Source organism: Nasonia vitripennis, chromosome 4, assembly GCF_009193385.2.
Source record: "Nasonia vitripennis strain AsymCx chromosome 4, Nvit_psr_1.1, whole genome shotgun sequence".
In the NCBI taxonomy this organism is placed as follows: domain Eukaryota; kingdom Metazoa; phylum Arthropoda; class Insecta; order Hymenoptera; family Pteromalidae; genus Nasonia; species Nasonia vitripennis.
The window spans coordinates 11,608,140-11,631,431 of NC_045760.1; the positions used below are offsets into that span (position 1 = coordinate 11,608,140).

At 43.1% G+C, this 23,292-nt stretch overlaps 3 protein-coding genes across 3 annotated transcripts; 2 read left to right on the forward strand and 1 right to left on the reverse strand.

The window, feature by feature from the left end:
- The first annotated feature begins 7,719 nt into the window (after positions 1 to 7,719).
- On the forward strand, positions 7,720 to 9,537 carry LOC100114374 (TM2 domain-containing protein CG10795). Its single transcript, XM_001599364.6, has 3 exons — positions 7,720 to 8,205; positions 8,740 to 8,821; positions 8,910 to 9,537. The coding sequence occupies exons 1-3, from the start codon at positions 8,007 to 8,009 to the stop codon at positions 9,184 to 9,186; spliced, it is 558 nt and encodes a 185-aa protein (XP_001599414.1). The 5' UTR covers positions 7,720 to 8,006; the 3' UTR covers positions 9,187 to 9,537.
- A 572-nt stretch (positions 9,538 to 10,109) lies between these two features.
- LOC103316501 lies at positions 10,110 to 11,740 on the forward strand. The gene is made up of 4 exons (XM_008210375.4): positions 10,110 to 10,439; positions 10,534 to 10,701; positions 10,777 to 10,931; positions 11,026 to 11,740. The coding sequence occupies exons 1-4, from the start codon at positions 10,165 to 10,167 to the stop codon at positions 11,400 to 11,402; spliced, it is 975 nt and encodes a 324-aa protein (XP_008208597.1). The 5' UTR covers positions 10,110 to 10,164; the 3' UTR covers positions 11,403 to 11,740.
- LOC100114312 lies at positions 11,725 to 23,218 on the reverse strand. Its single transcript, XM_008210554.4, has 20 exons — positions 22,983 to 23,218; positions 21,452 to 21,554; positions 19,059 to 19,186; positions 18,901 to 18,986; positions 18,549 to 18,810; positions 17,386 to 17,515; positions 17,155 to 17,306; positions 16,801 to 17,076; positions 15,882 to 16,181; positions 15,706 to 15,798; positions 14,963 to 15,626; positions 14,298 to 14,878; positions 14,035 to 14,213; positions 13,820 to 13,959; positions 13,549 to 13,698; positions 13,388 to 13,477; positions 12,954 to 13,311; positions 12,673 to 12,866; positions 12,425 to 12,568; positions 11,725 to 12,352 (listed from the first exon to the last, which is right to left on the reverse strand). The coding sequence occupies exons 3-20, from the start codon at positions 19,132 to 19,134 to the stop codon at positions 12,145 to 12,147; spliced, it is 4,083 nt and encodes a 1,360-aa protein (XP_008208776.1). The 5' UTR covers positions 19,135 to 19,186; positions 21,452 to 21,554; positions 22,983 to 23,218; the 3' UTR covers positions 11,725 to 12,144.
- Between the last annotated feature and the right edge of the window lie 74 nt (positions 23,219 to 23,292).

The following is a 23,292-nucleotide window of genomic DNA, read 5'->3' on the forward strand; positions in this document are numbered from 1 at the left end:
CTATTAATAGTGACTAAAGTGACTCTTTTTTGACCGGCGGGCAAAAAAGTTATTTTAGCGGGCAATAAAAACCTTTATTGCCCGCATATTCAAACAGCGGGCAATAATGGCCTTTATTGCCCGCAAAATTTTTTTTTGTAATTTAAAAAAAAAAGTTGATTTTGATAAATTTGCATTATTTATTTATTTTATATAATGTTTGAACAAGACAAGAGCACGGTTGCCGTGTCAAAAAATAGTCACACCAGTCCCTCTTAACACGTACGAAAAAACGCGAAAATACGTCCGCGCGTTACATAAAATATGGTGTGCATCAAGGGCTAAGTGGGCTTTTTGGCCTCGTGGATTTTCGCCTTCGGCTCGGGCTAACTCGCCTTGACTCGTACTGCAAAATCCACACTCGGCCTAAAAAAGCCCACTTTACGCCCTTGGTACACAATATACTATTATGCCCGATCGAACATCTATGACTGAAGCAGAATGAATTGAATGAGCACGAGCCTGCGCGTGACTATAAGTGGGCTGATTATATTCATCGGCGTTTCGAATTGAAATGTCCGATAGAAGAACCTTTTGGCGCCGGGAGCAGTCACTCGAGACGAGGAAAACTTTGTAGTTAAAGCCTGCCGACGGATTTGAGACCTTAATCGTCGCGAACGACAAGCAGAGCAATTAGCACTCGGCGAACAACAATCAAACTCCTTGATAACATTTTTGCAAAGTTACGTTACAACAAATCTCCTTCGACTTCGATATTATACTAAACATTTTGAACAGCGTAGAGACTACTGATTCTCGCAACACAAGAGATGCGCACACATGCAGCAGCATTTGTTTAGAAAAAAGTATTCGAAAAAGGTTTGAATCGATTTCGATTGAATGCAACAGCATCGAGTTATAAAAAGACGATCATACAAATCCGATTAGGCGTACAAATTTATTTTGACAGCAGCACGTGACCTAACAAAAACGTTCTACCCTTAATCTACTTAGCACCTGCACCTGCTCCCGGGCAGATGGACCCGGCAGTCGACCGATCATGCAGTTCTAGAAAAGATTTTCACGAGGATGCCACACCAGAGAACAAAGGAATGAATAATCCCCTGCAGCGAAACAGAGGAGCAGTTTCAAACATTCGAAACGCTCTCCTTCGGTTGACGAGATATAAAGAGGTTCATGTTTATTTCATATGTATTGCTATACGGCTTTGAATAGAATTCCCGATGCGCGACGGCGTTAATATTATACAAGTTCTCGATTTTTCTTCGGGCGAATCATCGTTCGAGTGCGCTTTATCGCTACAATAATATTATAAGATGTAATGACTAACGGATGTTTCAGCGGAAAAACTGCTATAAAATGTTGCAAAAATATAATCGGCGCATTTTTACTCTCGAGCACAGATAACAACAAGCCGACGTGCTTTTATTGGACTAATCAATGGTAATGAAAATGTTAAGGTGACCTTGATTAAGTATGACAAGCGCAAACATTGTGTTATTCCTTCTCTGCGACATACTGATAAATTGCATACAGCTAGCTTAATAGCTGATAAGTGCGCATTTTGTTTTTCGTTCAAGATAATATAGTTGTAGTTTCGTTCCGTGAGCTTACGCTCTGTTATCGCGCTTAAGGTAGAACGATTGAAAAAATTGTATTTATAGCTTTGCAAGAATACCGAAGCATCGCGAACCTCGCAATTATAGTTTTCGCGATTCAGTATTCTTATATTGAATTATCTGATACGATATATATGATTTAATTAAAGTGCAAAAGTTATTACTGATTGATAAGATAGTTGAAAGTCTTGCTCAAAAACGGCATAAAACAGTGTTCGCAATATCTGGACAAAGATATAATCATGTGCCGATAAACGGCTGCTAATTCTACTTTTTCAAATATTAATAATTCTCATGTAACGGATGTATTCAATGTGCACAGTTTTAGGTAAAAATGACTCATCAAGAATCACGGGTTGTGATAGTTTCAATATTTGAAGTTCAACGACAGAAAGTCATAATCTAATCACAGATAAAAATGCTTCAAAAAAGCGAAAGCTCCGCAGCGCACGTGCACGAAATGCAAGATCTGTATACTCGTATTCACTTTCCGATTAAAATTGCAGTCTCGCAGCAAATTATCGTCCAAGATTACGAATTTTAATTCAACGACGTGGAAAATTTTTCAACTATGAAACAAACGACAGCTTCTACAATCAAACAGGATTGTATCCGCAGTTCGCGATGATATTTGCTATGCTAAACCTTTTTTTGTAAAAAAATCGTATAAGCACATTGTGCGTAATGATACTCAAATATTTGCCACACAAAAAAAAAGTGAAAGCGCCGGTAAACGATCGCGATCATCGACAGCCGGACCACACGCAGATGCGATGCGATCGAAATTAATGTCGCCAGTTTCCACAAAAGGCACGTCGCCCACCAATACATCCCGCACCACGCGCGAAGCGAATTCATCGACACGCATCCTTATACCGATCCTCGTCCCCCCATAAATCCACGCGCGCGCGATACCTAATGACGCGTGATCCCTATGACAAATCGCCGGCCGCACAATGCAGTTTCATGAACTAATATCTCCATAATTTAGCGCGGGCTCAACCCCTGCCGTTAAACGAACGGGCGCGCACGCGCGCTGTATAATATGAAAGTGCGCAGATATGTATATGTGTATAGTAGCGAGAGGCTTCCTCCCCTCGTGCGTTGCGGTGGTAAAATGACCTGTTATGCCGCGCACAAAGTCAAATATTAAGCCCCCCCATCATGGACGCCGCGACGCGCTATTATGACGGGATTCGCTCGAAATTTTCACAACAAACAGACTGTATATGGAAGTTTTGAATGGCGCGGACAGTGGGACGAGTCACGTATTTTGTAATAACGTGCAGCGTGCGTGTATTATTGGTCGGGATAGCCTCTAATAAATATTGATCCTCTGGTAATCGGGAAGGGCTGTGGGGATGCGTCGATGACAAAAGCCCGTGATAAATCGTCGCCTATAGTCATTGTGGAGGCGGTGATCCGTTCGGTATAGAAATTGAATCTTTGCCCTGAATAAGGTATGCCCTGGTCTTGTCGTTATTGCGGGTGTTTCCGATTACGCTTGCTTTCGGCTCAGCCGTCCCTCGAAATGCATACAAAAGAGGAATGTACACAGCATTGTCATTCCTCGACAGGCTAAATCCACTAACTAATGACAAAAGTATTAAATATATTGTATGACCGATGCTATATGGAGTGAATTGCTCCAAGTTCAAAGAAAAATCATCTCTAAGAGAAAATTAACAATTGTTTTGCTTTATTGCGTCAACTTTTTCCTAGCCCGAAAGTGAAAGAGTGAGAGAGGAGGAGAAGGAGACACAGAGAAAAAAGAGTCCAATCTCGGGCGGGTGCTTACGGAAGCTATATCGACGAAGGATATTCCTCAATCAGCGTGAAAATCCAAAGGGTCGAGAACCCCGAAAGACATCGAGTTGGCTCGGCGAATAACACGAGCCATCTCCCTTCTTTTCGTTCCTCCTCGCTCATCCTCTATCAACCCTCCGCAAAATCTAATGCGGACCAGATCCACACACACACGTACGTATCTGCCTATTTTCATTTCGGCTTCGATCGGCCGCTATACCGCGCCAACACTTCCATACTCCTCTCGCAATCGGTATTCGCGCAATACAATCTCAAAAGGCGCCCGCGACGAGCAAGAATTACGAAAAAGCTCTTGACGCGTGTGTGCGCGTCTGTGTGGGTTCGGCCAAAAGTGCCGCGCGCGACGAGAGGTCTCGTGATACGCGGCCGCAGACATACAGCTGGGAGAAGAATAGTCCAAATGAAGCCTCCTAAATTTCAACACCCTCTTTACGAGGGCGCGCCCGCACTTATACACGCGCTGCAGTATCGTAGCAGTCCGCGCACAAAGCAGCGGCAGCGCAGCAGAGTTCCACCCCGTCGCATCGTTATCCTCGCGGCTAAACGCGGCCGCGGCGCAGTCGTCCCTATATACGTATATGTATACCACCCACGCACGCTCCCCTCTGTTTTCGTATCCCTCAGCCCTCTCTCTGTCCGGCTTTTTGCACCCTCCCACCCTCTCTCTCTCTCTCTCTCTCTCTCTCTCTCTCTCTCTCTCTCTGTTTTGCAGCTCGGCGGCTTCCTCCCCCTACTCTCCGATGTCTGACTGTCTCCGCGCAGTATACAGTCTATCGGCGCGTAAGCTTTCGGTCGAGATGAGAGCGATAATATTGTACCGCGAGCGAGAGAGAAGCTTGCGGCGGCGGCAGTGACGATGACGCGAAATCGGCGCGGGCCAATGAACTGGCTGCAGCGAGGGCTGTCCGGGGCGTGGCCAGCTACCGGCGACGGAGGGAGGGAAGCACTCGGGGGCTCGCTCGCTCTCTCTCTCACTCTCTCTCTCTCTCTCTCTCTACCTACCTATATGCAGCGACGGCTCTGTGTACGCGAGCGAGAGCAAAGCTTGCCCCCCGGGGTGTAATATCATACCGCTAGGTGGAAAAATAGACGCGCGCCGATACCTATATACGGCCCTCGCGCTACGGTGTATACACATATACGCCGGCGAAAGGGGATGATTCGGAGCTGGGAGGAGGAGGAGGAGGAGGAGGAGGAGGAGGAGGAGGAGGACGTATACCTATATACTCTGGGGCGCGCGAACGAGAGGACCAACGTTTCAGCGCAGTGACGAACTTGAGAACACTTGTAACATAAATATAGAGACAGAAATAGACAGGCAGTTAGAGTGTACGGCAGCGGGTACGTTTCTGCCTCTGTTCGCTTTGCTCTCCCGATAGCAGGAATTTATCGAAATGATTATTTGTGTTGGGAGAGATGAAGTCGACGCTCCATTATAACAAAGGCTGTGTCGCTTTTCATATAACAAGGCTATATTCGAAATCTTTTTAAGCTCTTTAATTTGCACGGTCTCTCAAAGTGGCAATTCAAGACGGCTCTTTTCTGAAATACCATTGAAAGCGCGAGTCGAAAAAGGAGAACGTTTTCAAATTACACCCTGCTCAAAGCTTAAGTGAAAGTACATTCGGTTATCTATCGGCTGTCCTTTTCAGCCAGCGCTGCTGTAAAGTAGTACAGCATTTACCAGAGAAAAAAAGGGAAGAGAAAGAGAAGAGCAAGGACAAGCGGAAAATCGGCCAACCCAGGGAGACTAGAACAAATAATGGTTGTAGTGAGCCTTAGTCGCTGCGGTATTTCATCCCAGAACAAGTTATTCGGTGGGTATCCGTCGCGTGTGAGTCTGAGAGCTCGACTACCTCGGCATTCTTCGAGCTATATGTATAAGGACCAGAGCTTCCTCTCTATATCCACGCGCGTTCTCTTCCTCTCTGCAAATCCGCTGCGTAAAAGTTCGTAAAGCACACAATGAAACAAAACATGATAAACAATGATAAAAATATTCAATAGTCGAGCGAGAGGCGACAAAAGGATTGACAAAGGCGCGCAGACTGATACAACACGACAGCAGTGCGCGCGAGCTAAAAAAAGATGCGGAGATTACGTCCTTGAGGCGAGAGGAGAGTAGCGGGTATACAGGGGGATCGCCGCCGCGAAAAAAGCGGCGCTAGAAGCTCGCGCAAAGCCTCTAAAGGACCTAATCGCCCTGCTCGACTCCGCGCACAACAGTAGCAGCAGCAGCGCTCTTTGAACACAAAGTTAATAACGCGTATTTATGCATTGCCGTGTTTAATTGCCCGCGCCGCTATTAAGTCTACGGCGCAGGGCCGCAAGCATACGTGCAATTTCCTGAATGCTCCGTCCTCTCTTCCTCGACAATTCCTATGAGATGCTTGCCGCGAAATCAAAGCGCGAATTTAGCTCGCCGTCGCAGCCCCGAGATGCGGCTTTGTGCCGCGCCGTGAAAACGAACGACCGAAAGGCACTCGCTCTTATCCTTTCTTTTCTTTTCAGCTCTTTTTTTTGTAACCATTATTATATCCGCAATAAAGTGTGAGTGCTACAATTTTTTTAACGTTTTAAAGCGATTCATAAGAATTATGTGTAGAGTATGAATCAGTTATGAATTGATTAAATTATTTGGGTTAATAGGTAATCGCGAGACATTCTCTGTTGGTGCTTTTGGGATACTGGAAAAATTTCGGTTGTCGCTCAAGACAATAAATTCGCATTATATTATTATGAGCAAAGTTGTGCGTAAATCGCAGACACTTCTTTGCTCGAAATTGAGTTAATTATAATATAGCGCACTAAATTGTTGATTATAATAAAGGGGACTCATGGGGTTTCTTATCAGGGGGTGTTATTTATTATGTCTGAATGGGCAACAAATTTTATATCATAAATGAAAGTATGATATAATCAAACTTATCTGAAATTCGTTGAAAACTACCGCTTCTATCAAAAGTTATGAAAGTTTGAAATAGTACATTACGCAACTAGTGCGAGGGGAACACGATTTACGCACGCGTGGTAGTTCGCTGAACTACCACGAGTGCGTAAGTCGTGTTTCCCTCGCACGAGTTGCGTATACTATTTTTCATAACAAGTGTCGCGGAGCTCGACATTATACTAAATTAGTATATTATACAAATTAAATTTATTTCATAATGCGAAATAGGCCACGCTCTTGTGAAAGCTTATTCATACAAAAAGTTCGTTAAATCACACATTGTCGCTATATACGAGTGTAATTATACTAAACTAAAATATTTTTGCAAATTTAAAAATGAATTATTTTTAATAGAAAATTATTACATCTTTTATCAAAAAATATTAAACTAAAACACAAATATAGTGTATCGTACATTGTAGTTAATTATGATGATTATGTACATTATTTGTTACATTACAATTATTAAAATGAAAAGAAATATTTTTGTCGATGCTTTCAATAGTAAATGATTGTTCGCTTTTTTCATCACTGTTTTGTCTACGTTTTTTCAACGGTGAACCACATGTAGCTTGCTGTGTTTCAGTTAATCGATAAAATTCATCCTCAGCGTGTGGTTCATTATCATCATCTCGACCTTCTGAATCAAATCTGTGTTTACTTTTCGGTTAGGTACCAATAGGTTATAAAAAAGACGTCTTGCACTAATAATACACAATTTCGCAATCATACATATGTAAAACAAATGACAGCGACAGGATAGGTATCCCCACGCATGCTTCACATGTTCCCGCGCACGCTGTGAGAGAGCGTGCCTAAGTCGATGACTTTAGCGCCAAAACAAATGACTAAAGTCGAGCTCCGCGCACGCTGTTATGAAAAGAAGGTAAAATAATTAATCGAGAAAAAAGACAAAGGGGCGATTTCACGGGTTCGCGACGAATTGTAACACCTTATTTTAAATGGTGATATAACTTTTGATACTAAAAGCAGTAATTTGTAACGAATTTTGTAGTCGACAAACTAAAAATAAATAATAATAAAAAAATGATATAAATCAGTAAATCAACAAATTCCAAAAACAAAACGAAAATGGTATTAAAATTATTTTAAAAAATAAATACATTTTTTCAATAACGATAAAATTGTAAAATGTTAATATTTTATGCAACGAAGGGTTAACATTGAAAATCATACAACTCAAAAACGGATATGCTTATAAAACCAAACTTCAGTAAAAGCGACAAAGTGCTGGCGATACCGACGCCATCTCTATGAGAGATTTAAAACGTACTATGGAGTATATTATCGATAAAACAGTTTCTGGTAATGTAAAGTGCCCTCTATGGCTCTATGTTGTCTTCTAAAAGTCTGGTTATGATAGAAAGCTATCATTAAGATAATAGTAAATAAATTCACTCAAAAAATGTAACAATTTATCTGAAGTATCGCGTTTTTGTAGTATATAAATTGCTTCAAATGTGACTTACAGATGTCATAAAATTTTACTTTGAAATTGGTGCACTACTCAAGAAGATGACTATTTTCTTTGTATAATTTTGTTTATTATAAGTACTGAGACATTCCAAAGTGAAATGTGACAAGTTGAAATGATTCGGTTTATAAAGTTTTGTTGCGTTATTTTGCTATTATTCTGTATTCCTCTAAGCAATGGAGCGGACTACAAATATGAAATTGATTGCAACAACCTGCGAATGGGACAGTATATTTGTCCTCATCCTGATTACGATTTTATTGACCCTAAGACTCAACAGCCAAAAGGATGTACAAAAGAAAACAAGGCCAAAGGTAAACTATTCTCAGCTATAAGCTCTTTATATAGTTATTAAATTTGATTCTGTAATCTACTTAACCTCAAATAATTTTACCGCTTTAAACGTTACAGTAGTTATGGTCAAAGATTTAAAAATGTATGAATGATCTCAATAAACGACATCTCAGACATACATAACGTCCCTCTTCAGAGATACAATTTTTGTTCATGTAGATAGAGAGCACATTTGGTATGCTGTGTAAAAAAATTGCAAAGAATAATGAACGAGAGTCGAGGTACAACAAGCGTCTCTTATTTTCAATCTTATGTTCTTTGCAATCTGTAACACAGCATATTAAATGTACTTTCTGTATGATGGAACAAAAATCGTCTCTTTGAAGAGACATTGTATACATTTAAAACGTCAGATTTAATAAAGAAAAATTACTTGTTTAGATCATGTCATTCATTCTTAAATATTCAATTTCAAAAAAGCTTCTAAGGGCATTAGAATCAGTCACGTCATTAAATTATTTTATTTATTCACTGTGAAATGTATAAATTTTCAGTGGTTTGTCAAGCAGCTGATAGACTTATATGCAGTGAAACCAAAAACAATACTTTTAAAAAGGATATTCCTTGTAAATGGACGTAAGTAACTTAACAGATATTCAAATTTTATAATAAAATTATAAAATAGTAAGGGACGCGATTCTCATAATTTAACTTATGATTGCAGCAATGGATACTCTTTTGAAACATCGCTTTTACTTTCCATATTTTTGGGAATGTTTGGAGCCGATAGGTTTTATCTCGGCTATCCAGCTTTAGGTCTACTTAAATTGAGTACTTTGGGTTTCTTGTTTTTGGGACAATTTTGTGATGTGATATTAATAGCTACACAAATCGTTGGGCCAGCCGATGGCTCACACTATGTAATGCCTTACTATGGAGCTGGTGTTACGATAGTAAAAAGTGATAACTTTACCTATAGGGTACCACAGTATGATTGGTGATAAAAACAGTGATCATTTCAGGCTAAACTTTTCATCCTCACCAAATACGTATAATTGTGTTTTTTATGTAATATATATTAAAAAGTATTGACAGCGACATTGTTTCACAAAATGGTAAAACTTAAATTAGAAATAGTTTGATGTGGGTCGAGTAATCGTTTCTCATGAAACGTCATGAGCATTTATACTTTCAAATTCACGATGCCCAGTCGAGTCGAGCAATGTATTATTTTACTTACATTCGCAACTGTGTAAAATATAGCATAATTATTTTCTTTTCTAAATATGTAAATAAAGAAATATATGCAGAAAAGCATTTGTGACTGAATAAATCCACTATTATAAGCGAAATCTTTGTTATACTTTTATATTAATTTCCACACTTACCGCATTATCAAATCGCATGAGCGTGTGCACCAGTGAGAAAAAATCGCAGACCCGCGTACATATTTTGTACTTAGAAAACTCAATATCGTATATCAAAGCTAATACCATACTTTCTGTATCCGCGAATCTCATCTCGAATGGCAAAAAAACCGTTCCGCAGCTCTGAAGCATCTTCCCCTCTAACGCCCGATTTCTCGGAAAAATTCTCGAAGCTTCCGGTATCGCGTCGAAAATAACCGACATGAATTCTTTTTCTTTCTTTGAGTGCGTTTTTCCATACCTATAAAGGAATAAGCAAATGCTAGCGCGAACAAGAATAAAATCATAAGTCCTTTCAGTATTCCGAAATTCTCGAGCGGCGAAAAAACCGTTACACTTCCCCACCCCTTCCCCTCGCGCGATTTCTCGGAAAAATTCTCGAAGCTTCGGGCATCGCATATAGGTACAAAACGTAAAGAAAGTCCTTTTCCTCGTTCGGGTATTTTTTCATAGGTGTGAAGGGCTAAGCATATCCTAGAGTTAACAAGAAATAATTGAAAGCAAATAAAAGACGGGGTACGACTTCACTTGGGTTTTGTACAAAATACAAAAATGGCGTCCACACCGGCGAGCAAGGGCACGCGAAAAACGTACAGTTTCGAAGAAAGAGAAATTTTAGTTAATTTGATATATAAATACCTGGTGGACGGCGACGAGGAGAAACCACTGGACACCTCGGGTTCCGGCTCGAAAAAAAAGTCGGCTTGGTCCCAGCTAACCGAAGAGTACAACTCGCTCGTGGGTTCGGACAATTCACGGACCTCCATCCAGTTGCGGAGATGCTGGGAGAATATGAAAGCTAACAAAAAGAATCGCGACGACAAACGGTACTTTATTACTGCGCTTTATCTACAATTATTTATCAACAGTTTTTTGTTAGTTAGTAAAGTTCAATCATTACCTTTATCTGCTTTCTAAAAGAACGACGGAGAAAACCGCGAGCGAGAACCTTCCACCGCAACTGCCCCCGGCGAATGTGGCTCTTCCGCCGAACGTTGTGTTTCGATCGAGCGACTCTGAACCGTTTACGTTCGAAGGGATGCTGCCTTCTAATTTTAAAAAGCAAGAATCCAATCTCGATGACAAACGGTATTTTCTGACTTATTAGCGGTGTTTCGTCTCTTGTTAAAATAAAATCACTACTTTTTAACGGCTTTTTTAAAGAACGACTGAGAAAATGGCGACTGGCGACCCCCTTCTGCAACCGCTTCCAACGTCTCTGCGACTTCCGCCGAACGCCGTGCTGCAACCGAACGACTCGGAACCGTTTGCGTTCGAGGGGTTGCTGCCCTCTACTTTTCAAAGACATTCGAACAAAGGCAAATGTTATAAAAATTTTATGTTATTTAATAAAAATAACAATACAGTACAAAGTACATACAGAATGCATAATAATATTTAATGTATATATAGATATAGAATTAAATGGGCATGCAGCTGGATCAGAGCAAGTTGAAAATCGCGAATCAGTAGCAATGGATAAAATTTTCGTTGATACTGAAGATCCACCATCGAAAAAAATGAAGAAAAAGTCTCCTAAAAATCAGATTAAACCAAAATTACCGAAATCTAATAAAATGCAGAAAAATGAGCTGTACGAGTACACGATTTCCGAGGCGCAATTGAAGTTGGATACAGCTGCTTTGTTGAAAGAGGAAGCAAAGCTAAAACTCGAAGAGGCAGAGTACAGAAAGGAAGAAGCCAGAATGCGTATGATCTGCGCTAACTATAAATTGCAAAGATTGAGAGAAGACTGCGAAGCCGCGATTGATGATAGCGAAGAGAAGTAATCTTTATTATATGGTTATTAAAAAGTTTATTTATATGTACTGTAAAAAGCTGTTACGTTTACTACTTTAGCTATATCTAGTAATTGTTATAAAGATAAAAAAAACGTTATGACAATTTTATTGAATGAAAATGTATTCTATTTAAAAATCTTAATATAGGTAAATACTTATATTTAAATTACATTTAGATTTTATTACATAATAAGGTTGTTTACAATGTACAAATGCAGTTGGCAGTTTTAAAGATTATTGTACCGACTTGCGTTTAAAATCGCATAATGTCAATGTAACAATAACCTTAAACATACCCTTCAATTAATAAATGCAACAAAATTCGATCAAAATCTTTTCTTACACACTAAAATTGCTTGTATCAAAGTTTGAATGGCGCATGTGATCCATTATCGAGCGGTAAAGTATTTATAAAGTATAAATGATATATTTTCCATAATAATAATAATAATAATAATGCATTCACTACTTATAAGAAACATTGGTTAATCCAATGTAAAGCAAATAGTAATTTCATCATTTCTCTCCTGCTATAACCAGGAACTCAAAGATAGATGTAATTTAAACTTGACAACGGTACGCGAGAACCAATACTTTATATTGCACAATGTAAAATATATAATATAATAAAAAATGATGATGCTTAATATAAATTAAGGAAACATTCACTTTGGTAAATCGAAATGTTTCGTACGATCAAAGATATGAAAGCTCAATTTCAGGTATCTGCTCACATCAAGTGAAAATTGTCATTCTGTGAACCCTTTGATTCGACAAGTGAGCATCGCGACACTTCAAAGAGCGATGGATCCGTATATATCGGTTCGCTTGGGTCGAAATTCGTTCGGTGATTGCTCGACGTTCCAGCGATCCCAGCCAAAGTCGCAGATGAGGCCGAGCGTTGGTTTATCATGTTACTCAGCGATCTGGCTGTCGGTCTAGAAGTAAAAATCAAATTCACTGATTATTGATAAGTGATCATTTCATCGCAGTTGTATTTTGAGACTTACGAGGATCGACTCGGATTCTGGAGCCCAGATCGCAGGAAGGAGAAGTTGTTCGCTCGCGTACTATAAGTATCGTCGGAGTTTCTGCTATGGTTCGACGATCTATCGGCCCTACGGTTTTTAACAATCACTGCATAAACGTATTTCCTAAACAGTAAAATGTGCATGTTATTAATGATGTATTGAAAATATATCGAATTTGATACAAAGACTATTTGTAAGAAATCAAATATATTTTTTGGTGAGAGTACCTGTAAATTAATACTGTCAGTAGCACAATCGAAGCCAAAATAACCACGAGGACGACAACTGCAGTGATGAGACCGTAATATTCATTTGGAGTTATACACACGCTGTCTATCACCGGGGCAATTCTCTTTTCAGCTATTGTATTATCTTCTTCTTCTTCTGTTTGATCTGTCATGTCGTATCTCGAATCGAAAACCTGATGGATTAGGTTTTACATTGATTAAATATCATATGAATTCACATGAGCTGATACAATTTTGATTTTCACACAAAGCATAAGTACCTCGATCATCTCCCTAACGAATTCTTCCTCAGCTTCAGAAGCATCCTTAACTTCAGCGTCAGTTCCGTTGACATTACTCTCGGACACGTCGGTCAAATTTGCGCTTGTAGAGTTCGAATTATCTTCGATCTCGGTCTCGTTGCTGATGGATCTACGTTTTCTTCCGTAAGACGGCTCACTCCTTCCTGTGCCTGACGAACAGAAGGCTGGCTGACAACCCTCTCTACAAGTTCGCACGGTCGCTTCAAAGACCAAGAAATTCGATTCGGGAATCTTGAAAGCATTGAAGCGAGCTTCAAGACTGTCGCCGTCTCGCAGTCTGTCTAAGCCAGGGAAGACGTAATTATCGACCGGACATCTGAAAGGCAAAATTGCAATTAAAAATTTGGTAAATATTACTTTGTGTATTTTAAAATGTTACAATTCTTACGCACCCATATCTATCTATAAGTTGCACACTTCTTCCGGAGTAGGGATCTCTAGCTACGACGTTTGTCGCAAAGATATCAGTAGCATAGTTAGATCTGCAAAGTTTTTCAGTTAGCTTGAAATGAGAAGTAACGAGGAAAACAGAATTTATGATAACGATACGTACCCGTCTTGTGCTTCTAGTCTGAATGTGAGAGGATCACCGACAGCAATAGTAGTAGTTGGTCGTCCTTGATATAAGATCAGTAGTCGTACTCGCGAGCTTAGAGTATTCTCAGCTGGCAAGTACTCGATCGGAATCGGCGAACCCGATCTGCTAACGAATTGAAATAATTTTTCATTTTATCGTTTCAAAAACATTTGAAATATCTATTTTTTGTTAGAATAATGCAACATTAAAAGTTAATTTAAGTTATTCAATAGATGAGTGTACATACCCTGCACCAATGTAACCAGAAGTAACAACAGCTTCATCGGGTCCTCTAAAGAGGCAAGTTAAATTAAACCTCTTATCTCTTCCGGTTTGGACGTAATCGGAGAATTGAACTACAACGATGTTCGTCATTGTATCGCCGTACTGGAAAATTATTGTTCATTTAATATATAAGCATGTGATTAAAATTTAAATAGTATGTAACCAATATTATCTTACTCTTTGAGTTCCACATTCAGGGTATCCTTGAGCTCCGCTTATTCTCAAAACATTAACGGTTCCGCCGTTACCGCGGAAGAAGCACCGGTCGTAGTAGCCGTGAGTATAAATTCTACCTATAAATCCTTCAGGCGTGCGTAAAGTAAACTCCATGCCATCTTCGTTGCAAACTTGGCTCACTGAAACGGTTAAAATTTACAGATATAATAAGTGTAACAATTGTTTTTTTTTTGTATTGAAAGGAGATGTGAACAAAATCCCACCGTCGAGACACTCGTCAACGCCTTGTCTGCCGTTATTTCTCTCGTAAAAATCATAATCCGAGCCTGTATCGTAATAAATCGGGTTGCCCATATCCATGTCCCTCGAGTCTCTGTCGCTTAGCTCACAGTTATCCCTCTCAGCCCCGTAGAGTGCCGCATACGGTCTAAAGTTGAAAGACCGACACACGAAATCTCTGGCGTCAGCGCACTCTCGTTCGCACTGAGATAGCGACGAGGCGGTGGTGTACCTCCTGACGAAGGGCTTGCGGACTCGGGTTCCTTGTCCAACCTGGCGGAAGTTCTCCTGTTCATCGCAGCGCGAGAGCAGAGGCGGTCGACCGATTATGGGACCGCCGCTGGTTCCGAAGGGCCGTGAGTGGTAGACGCCGCCTTCACCGATGTAACCACCGCCGACGATGCCGCCCTCGTCGTAACCGCCAGGACCGAGAGAGTTACCGGGCAATGGGGCTATTGAGCCACCACTGCCTCCTGGGCCGCCGATGCCTGGGCGAGCTGGACCGTAGGGGCTGCCGGTGTGAATCGGGCGTTCACCGTAGTCCTTGCCGGTGTATCCGGGGTATCTACAACAGCATTAACAATGATTAACTCGGTAAAGTGAAGTACGCTTGTTTTTGAAAATTCTACTTTGCAAATTGACAATTCACCTATCGCCGTAGGGATATCCATCTTTTTCGGGGTATCGGTCGCTAACGGGATACCTCTCCGGAAGTCGGTTGCCATCCAGTCCCCCAGGGGGGTATCGATCAACTGGATCATCAGGAAGTGGATAACGATCCAACGGTGTCGCTGGAGGTGGCGGAGGATATCTGTCATCAACCGCCGGGAATCCGGTGGTGCCAACAGGGAATCTCGAAGGTCCAGGATATCCAGCTGGTCGATCCAGCGATGTTACCACTGGGTACCGGTGTATGACTCCTGGGAACCGGTTACCCCCACCGGGTCTCACTGGCGGTGGTCGACTTGGATAACGGCCGCTGATCGGGCGCATAGGGTACCGATCATCAGTGGTGGGATAACGATCTCCAATTGGGTAGCGGTCTCCCATGGGGTAACGATCGCCAGCTGGATACCGATCCATGGGGTAACGATTTACGACGGGATAGCGATCGCCTCCCGGGTAACGGTCGTCCGGATATCGATCCATGGGGTAACGATCGGGGCCTGGTGGCGGGTAGTGAGGACGACTACCTGCGGGTGGGTAACGTTCGTCTCCAGGTAGGTAGTGAAGTGGATATCGACTACCTGGGAATGGGTACTTGTCTGGGAATCGATCAACCTTGTTACCGCCTGGATAGTCCTCTGGATATCCTTTTTGTGTAAAAAAAAATATAAATACGTGGACATCGCTAAACTAGTGTAAAAAGCAGTTAATTCAACTCATTCTTACCGGGTCTTCCAAGGAATGGCCGTCCATGTTTGGTATCTTGGCCCAGCGGATCCGGCCTGTATCCAGAGCCTCCATCTCCATCTAAATATTGATCTATGATAAAACATTATCCAAATTCAATTCTGACTACTTGTAGCTCACTCGAACTACTTTTCAAATCCAATCCAGGCACTTACGCATAAGGTTTTCATAGTAATCATAATCAGCATCGTAGATGATCCTGTGCCCATCCTTCTGATTAAACCTGCTGAGCCTGCAGGTCCTGAAGTGCTCGGAGTAGACGGCGCTCCTGCATTGGAAGCTGGTCTGTCTGAGGCACTCGTCGAGGCACTCGCTCAAGCTGCGTCCGGTGATCTCCGAGTGGAACTCCCCGCTGAGCCGGGAATTCCGAAAGCGCTGAAAGGCCGTGTCCGGTCGTCGGCCGTCCGAGAACAGGTGGGAGGAGACACTATTGTCCGGATATTCGGAGCCTCGTGCTATGGACGGATCTACGTTTCGTAAGCGAGCATTGTTACGCACGGCTCGGCTATGTACATGTCGTCTTTTATCTGTGCGCCAGATGCACTGCTGACGAGCCGGCTTATTACGGTTTTTCTTTGCCGAGCGCGCGCATGCGATCGCGCTCGGATCGGGAGAGATGTTCCCCTTTTTTCGCCGCAGCTTTATGGGTTATGGAACTGCACGAAAGAGATGCGGCGGAGAGATACAATAGTGCGGGTGCATATATAGGCCGTCGAACGTGAAATTGTTCTGAGAGTTGCTTTTTTGTTCTGTTGCGAAAGTGCGAGGTGCTATCGCTGGAATGGGTGCGTAATATCCAGATCTGTGCAGAGAGTGAAAACAATTTTTTTTTTTGTTATTTTCAGGTATGCGAGAGAAAAAAATGTGATGAAATAAAGTTGTAACGCGATTAGCGTTTCCTTATTGGTGAAAAGTATGACATATTTCTGTACAATTCTGTGGTCTGAATTGTTTTGCATTTAGGAATATATTACAGTGCGTTACAACCTTTGTGAATTTCATCGACAAAGCAGAAAAGAGTTGAATGTACAGTACAAAATGGGCAGTGCATATATTATAAGCAGGAAAACGTACGATTGTCCAAGCAGACCAGGTCGTAAAAGTGATAACTAGGACTGTTGCTGATTCCAATATCATCCCTCTGGGAAACGGAATCCTCCTCCGAAATGACACACTGGCGAGTTTGCTCATCAAACTCAACGCTCCGGCAGAAATACTTCTCTGCCCTCAAGCAAAGCGCCTGGCACTCGTCGAGGGTTAGATTCGTATAAATATCCACTTCAAACGGACCGCGCAGACGTTTGTTTTCCTCCTTGATAAACACGGCCAAACCGTCGCAGCGATGTTCCGCTAAAAATATGAATACGTTATCACTGCATGCACGTTACTTTTCATAATTTTAAAACGAGATTGTTTAAAAGTACATACCGTTCAAGCACGTATTCTCTAGGTACTCCGAATTTGCATTATCCTCGAGAAGTTCCGGATGCGTCCTCCTGGTGAATCTACTGAGTGAGCAGCTTCTCAAAGTTACGTCGTAAGTGGCCGACCGACAGACGAAGCTGAACTCGTTGAGGCATCTAAAAAATAGATCGTAATCTTAGTTGTACAGTTTCCACGTCTCAAACAAGTAAAGTACAATATATTCGCGAATCTCACCTGTCCTCGCATTCCGTGCGATTAGCAGCGGTCACTTCCTTCACATCCGTGGCCGGTAGTTTCAGCTTTTTCCGGGAATGCCTCTCGAAAACGTAGCGGCGGTTCGGACATTCCCGCTCAATCCGACTCGCTAGAATCGTTAAACAAAAAAGAAAATCATCACCACAGCCCGTACATCCCGAGAAAGAATAACCGCGCGCATAATCCAGGCGTTAATACGAAATCCCTTTGTCCGGCTAATCGTCGCGCTAATTACAAGCCTCTTTAATATATAATCGAGGCAAAAAAATTACACACACATTCCTAAATTTCGTTCATAGAGCGTCAGGCGCCGATGCGTGACGATCGCGTGTGCCTTTTACCGGTTACCGCGGCTGTCACACTTCGTTCACGCCGATGAACACCCTCGAATCATTGTTAATGCCTTTGTTCGCGCTTTGTGATTCAAACGAGTACGCGCGCGCGCGTACTTGTACCTATACATACTCTCGATTGAATTAAAAAAAAAATATCTGAAGGGAGGACGTGCCGGCGAAACATGTACGAGCGCGTATACGCGAGCTCATCGTAAAATCATTCGGATTCAGGTTCGTGAATTTGAGTATTGTAATTTGGAGCGCAGATGGCTTGCGAAAGAGAAGTCTCTGCGCGAAGGTCGATACGGAGCCGTGCATTAAAATATCGTTACCGCCTTTCGCCGCAAAAGTGGTGTATCAATTCGGAAACAATGGATTTCGGCTGGGCGGTACGATTTGCCCGGTGAATGTATAATTTCAGATGAACTTGAGACGATAAGTATGGGTGAGAAAAAATAATCGCATGTCGGACTAAATGCGCGTTAATTCCGCCTGCGTGCTTCCAACGCGTAGTAAAGCAAACCTTGATTAAGCGCTTAACTAAGCATGTAGTTTTGAAAAAAAGACCACTGCGGGAACTCGCCAGTCTTAAAAATGTAAGCGTTGGTTCGTTCCATCGAAAGACGATGAGAGTTTGCTCATAACGTCGATAATGGCAAAGTAGATAGAGCGCATTTTGGTCAGCCGTGCATAGGAAAATTTACCTGCGACTTTCGGAAGCAGGCTATAGTTTACGCGGCATGACTAGCTCGATTAAGAGAGGAAGCATCGCCAACAATGCAGAGCAGTGAAAATGTCGTAACTTACACGCGAGGCATACTTCCGTGAAGTGCACACTATTGGGGACCATCATGAGGTTCCCTATGCCTTCCGGCTGCGCTTGCTCGGCACTCAAATAGCAGGTGCTCTCCTCGTACTCGGCTGCACCGCTGAAGGAAGCTATCCTCGTGCCCGGTTGGAAGTCGAAACTCGAGCAAGCTCGCACCAAGTTGTTGGTGGCCGTCCGGTCCCTTAGGCATAGTTCCTGACACTTTTCTAATACTCGGAACGGCGGTGCTGAATCCCTTACCTACATGCGACGAAGGAATATCCATTGTATATTTTGTTGGTAAATATGGTTAAGGCATATTAGGTTTGCAATTTTTCTTATAAAACTCACCACTTCGTCGTCGAAGCCTTGCAATTGCTGGTCTGGCAACCTCTCGTAAACAACTCTGCCCGCACCACCATTACAAGTAGTTTGAGCTGTAAACAATCGATCGACGTCATTATTATTTCGTTAGCTTTTTTTCAACAAAATCGTCGAGAGGTACTCACCGTTTACGAGCATCTTCAACACCGTGAGAACAGTAATTGCTTGAACCATGCTGAACATATTATGAATCTTTTTCATTTTGAATTCTGATAACTGGTAGTATCAAGTAGTCATGTCACTCGAAGTGGGACTGCAACAGAAAATCAAATTAAATCAACAACTTTTCATACAAATTCACGTTCACTGTCGTGGAATCGCAAGTTACATAACAAGTTAAATACCGCGTGACGAACAAAAGCTTACCACGGCACAAGGAACTTTAGCAAAATGAACAAAAAAATTCGCTTCATCTTGATGGTAATCGATATGCCTCTCAATAATAAACACAGATATAAACAATTCAGTGGCAGATAATAGAAAAAACTGAAATTTTCTACTAGCGTGTAAAAGTGCGAGACAGACGCTCACTCAGCGCGCGCTTACGACGACGTTCACCGAACCGATTTCAAAGCGGACTGCGAACGAATTGAAGGGAGTTTGGTCAACGAGCCGCCGGAGTCAAAATGCGTGACAGCTATTCGATGTCCCCATCTGATGTCACGGATTAATATAAAGAAAAAAAAATGGTGCGATGCTTCCGCACCTCGACGAATAATGAACCTACGCGTTTCACGATGACTCTGATTTTCTCTTTTCTTCGTATATATTGGCATACGATATGCTCTCAATTTCTTTATGCCCGAAAAATAATTTCCTGTACGGGGTAGTATAACTCTATACGATCAAATTTTGTTGGTTCATCCGATAATTGTCATTGTTAGTTTTAAAGAGAGGTTGCCTCGAATTTCATAAAATTAAAATTTTTGAAACACAAATTCGAAGAGGAAAATCTGGTTTGAGTGGTAATAATTTTTTAATGAAGATATCGGATTCGATGAAGCTTCAACATTCATCATAGCCTTTTAATAAAATATAAATGCGAAGACATCGATCCATCAAAAGAAACAGCGGTACATCATCCCCAACGACTCAATACTTCCACCCTTTGAAACGTCCACCGCAGAGTAGTTAAACTCTGCAGAAGAACTCCCATGAAAACTATCTAACGCTGCAATAAAACGAGCGACACGTACGCTCCCTTTTCCCTCTGTGCGAATCTGTCCCCATATACATAGAGCACACAGCCTCTCTCCCTCTCTCAGCCACTGTCCGGGGCACTCGCGATAACTGCGAAGATAATAGATCACTAATAATGCGCTCGCCGCGCTGGGAAGTTGGAACTACGCTCTGTTGCCTTTACGGGCTCGCGGAGCTGTGTGTGTGTGCGATGTAGGTATACAGCCAGGACTGTCCACTTTGGAACTTCCAGCATAGCTCGCGGCTTATTCAGTGCGATTCGAAGTGCGGCTCGTTGCTCGCGCGCGCACACACGCACACACACACAAGCGCGCGCTCGGGATGGAGCAGAGTGCGCGTGTGTGGAAACGGTTCAGGGTGAGCGCCCGTTAGGAATCCCGGGCGAGCTTTTCATGCCCGGCGACGGCTGCTCCGCGGCGCGCACAATAGACCGACTCGCTCGACCGGCAGACTATATAGGCATGCGTATGTGCGCGCGACGATGATGAAAAGTCAGGAGCTGTACATCGAGGCCGACCGGCCGCACAGACGGATCGTCATTGGGAGCAAGGATTCGTCGATGGATTTCGGAGATAGGCCGATTATACCGGCGGCCCGCGTTGCGAAAACTGCGGGCGAGCAAGCGAGCCGATGATGGACGGCTTTTTTAATGTAGTCTATGCGTGTATGTGTGAACAGCACAAAGGGACGAGCCGCTGATGAGTGAGCTATTGCGTTATGCTGGTGGAGCCTTTGTTCGGGCGATTTTCAACTTTACGAGAGGATTTTCGCGCGCGATTCGCGCAGGCTGAGATTCTTTACTCGATTGCGCGAGTTTCGAACGGAAGGATTTTTAGAGCAATGTTGGGAAGGGTGTTGCGAAGGCTTATGCATGCTACTTCCGAGAATTATGCGAAAAAAAGAGGAGGATTATTTTCTATCGATTTCAACAATTTTTGTCGTTTGTTCAGTCCCTATAAAGAACGAAATTAGAATAAGTAAAGCCTTTAATCGAGCGTAACTCGACATTTCTGTCAGACCTATGGCGATTTCTCTGTGAAAAGAGCCGAAATGAAATGCAGAGCACGCACTACTTAACACTGGCCATAAAACCAAAGCTGTGCATTGTGGGCTCCCACGAGAGAGCCATTAAAGTACATGCTCATTTATGCAGAGTTGAACTTCAAATTTCGAAGCCATTGTTCGTCATCAATCGCACTCGACATATACGGAGCAATGAGACTTGTTTTTGTTCACTGTTACGACGACTATAACGATAAAAAAGCAGCCAGTCCCAAGCACCAAGCTTCGAAAAAAGAAAAAAAAACAAGTTTCTCACTTATCGAACTCCTGCCCGATCGCAGTTGACGAGGAAAGCTCGGCGAGGCGTCCAACGCGCCAGGAGAGTCTCTCATGAATCCAACAGACAGAATCCGGAGCACCTGCACAGTTCAATTATACTATAAAAGTATGCAGAAGGTACACAGACAGAGAAAGAGAGCGCGCGCCGCGCGCTTATCCAGAGGTGTGAAAAGGGCCGGAGCGGCGCGACTGGCACCCGTAATCAGACTGAGCTCCGAAATCGCGACTCGAAAATAACAGGCTACAGAGCGAGTCGCGCGCGAGAGCTTGCGGGGGGTAACCTCCGCCTCCTTTTCCTCTCTTACATTTGTGTACAAATATACAGGCGCACACCGCTGTAGCCACCTGTACACGCACGTATAGGTGGGGTCTATATTATACCCATACACGCATGCTCTATACCTATATGCGTGATGCATCGGCTCTCTGGCCTTGCGAGCAGGCACAGCCGGAAGTTGCTCGCATTGTCCTCGGTTTCCGCGCGCCACATCCGGGAAAGCGGGGGTTCTCTCTCTCTCTCTCTCTCTCTCTCTCTCTCTCTCTCTCTCTCTCTCTCTCTCTCTCCCTCTCTGTCGATGCTCTCTCGTGTGCGGACATTAGGCGCTACACCGCGACTCTCGATACGCACGCGTCGCTGCGGAACCACGGATTAGAGATTCCACATCGTATGTACATACGCTCGGATGTCGGGTCAAGGAGGACACTGTAACGTAATTGATTCGACCAGTGGAGAGGAATTTTTTTTTTTGTTTTCGGGAATTTGGCCCGTTACACACATCAGGCCTCGATGCTCCGGCACACGTGGGAAGGCCGGTGTAGGAAGAGCGACGTGCAATCGTGCGTGAGCCGATGGTGTATACCGATTGCTTCTTTACTGCGAAATTGTCAGGAGTAACGGACCGCTTTCTCGCTGAGAATCGAGAAACGAGTAACCGAGCGCGCGAAATAAAGGACATAAAGCTTATTATTGCGCCGAGTCATGCAGTATTTACAGGTCTGGACGGTATGCAGCATCCTGCGTTACCACACTCCGCTGATTAATTATGCATTCCCAGGCTCACGAGTGTTATATTTATATGGCCTTTCTGGCCACCGTGCACGTTTTACTCTTAAATAATGCAGCGGCCGCGATACGAGCATAAATTTCTATCTGCACGCGGGGGCAGCTCGCTGCCCACGAAAGTCGTTGGTCATTCGTCGACTGCGCTGCACCGATTCCATGAAATGGAAATTATAAATAAAGTATGTGGAACCTCGTGCGAATCAAGTTTTATCGTGTCTTTCGCGCCCGTCTATCATTTTCCGTTGCACTAACAGCATCCCTCATAAGCGCTGTACTTATCTAATCCGAACGTTCGATCAACTAAGTACTTGACTATACCGAGTAGCCAAACAAGGAAAAAATATATCGTAAACATCCCATCCGTTGCTTCCGCGAATAACCGATCAAGACAGAAGACTCAGCTCGCCGCGCGCTTTGTTATTGATTGTCGCAAGTAATCACTCACCTGTTCTTCACCAAAAGCAGCAGCATCATCAGCGAAAGTCACCTTCGTCCTCGGCATCTTCTCCCTCGATAACCTCAACGTCCTCAACCGGCGGCGATCCACGCATTCTTTATCATTTTCCTCCCCTCGCCGCAATCCCCGATGGCCCGATCAGCGAAGCGAAATCTATTCGTATTTTTTCCAGACCGCACGCGCCCTCTCCGTCGACTGGCGCCATCTGGCGTCTCTTCTCTTCCGCTGGGCAGCGTTCGTTTCTCGAATCTCGCGGCGCGACAGTTCCCCTGGAACCTCGCTTCCGATTCGCCGAAGC

Coding starts and splice junctions, on each gene's coding strand:
- LOC100114374 (XM_001599364.6), top strand. CDS start 8,007: ATGATTCGGTTTATAAAGTTTTGTTGCGTTATTTTGCTATTATTCTGT. Junction 8,206..8,739: donor AAAAGAAAACAAGGCCAAAG/GTAAACTATTCT, acceptor ATAAATTTTCAG/TGGTTTGTCAAGCAGCTGAT. Junction 8,822..8,909: donor GATATTCCTTGTAAATGGAC/GTAAGTAACTTA, acceptor TTATGATTGCAG/CAATGGATACTCTTTTGAAA.
- LOC103316501 (XM_008210375.4), top strand. CDS start 10,165: ATGGCGTCCACACCGGCGAGCAAGGGCACGCGAAAAACGTACAGTTTC. Junction 10,440..10,533: donor AAGAATCGCGACGACAAACG/GTACTTTATTAC, acceptor GCTTTCTAAAAG/AACGACGGAGAAAACCGCGA. Junction 10,702..10,776: donor TCCAATCTCGATGACAAACG/GTATTTTCTGAC, acceptor GCTTTTTTAAAG/AACGACTGAGAAAATGGCGA.
- LOC100114312 (XM_008210554.4), bottom strand. CDS start 19,134: ATGAAAAAGATTCATAATATGTTCAGCATGGTTCAAGCAATTACTGTT. Junction 13,478..13,548: donor AGACTAGAAGCACAAGACGG/GTACGTATCGTT, acceptor AAAACTTTGCAG/ATCTAACTATGCTACTGATA. Junction 12,353..12,424: donor CAGAATCCGAGTCGATCCTC/GTAAGTCTCAAA, acceptor TTTTACTTCTAG/ACCGACAGCCAGATCGCTGA.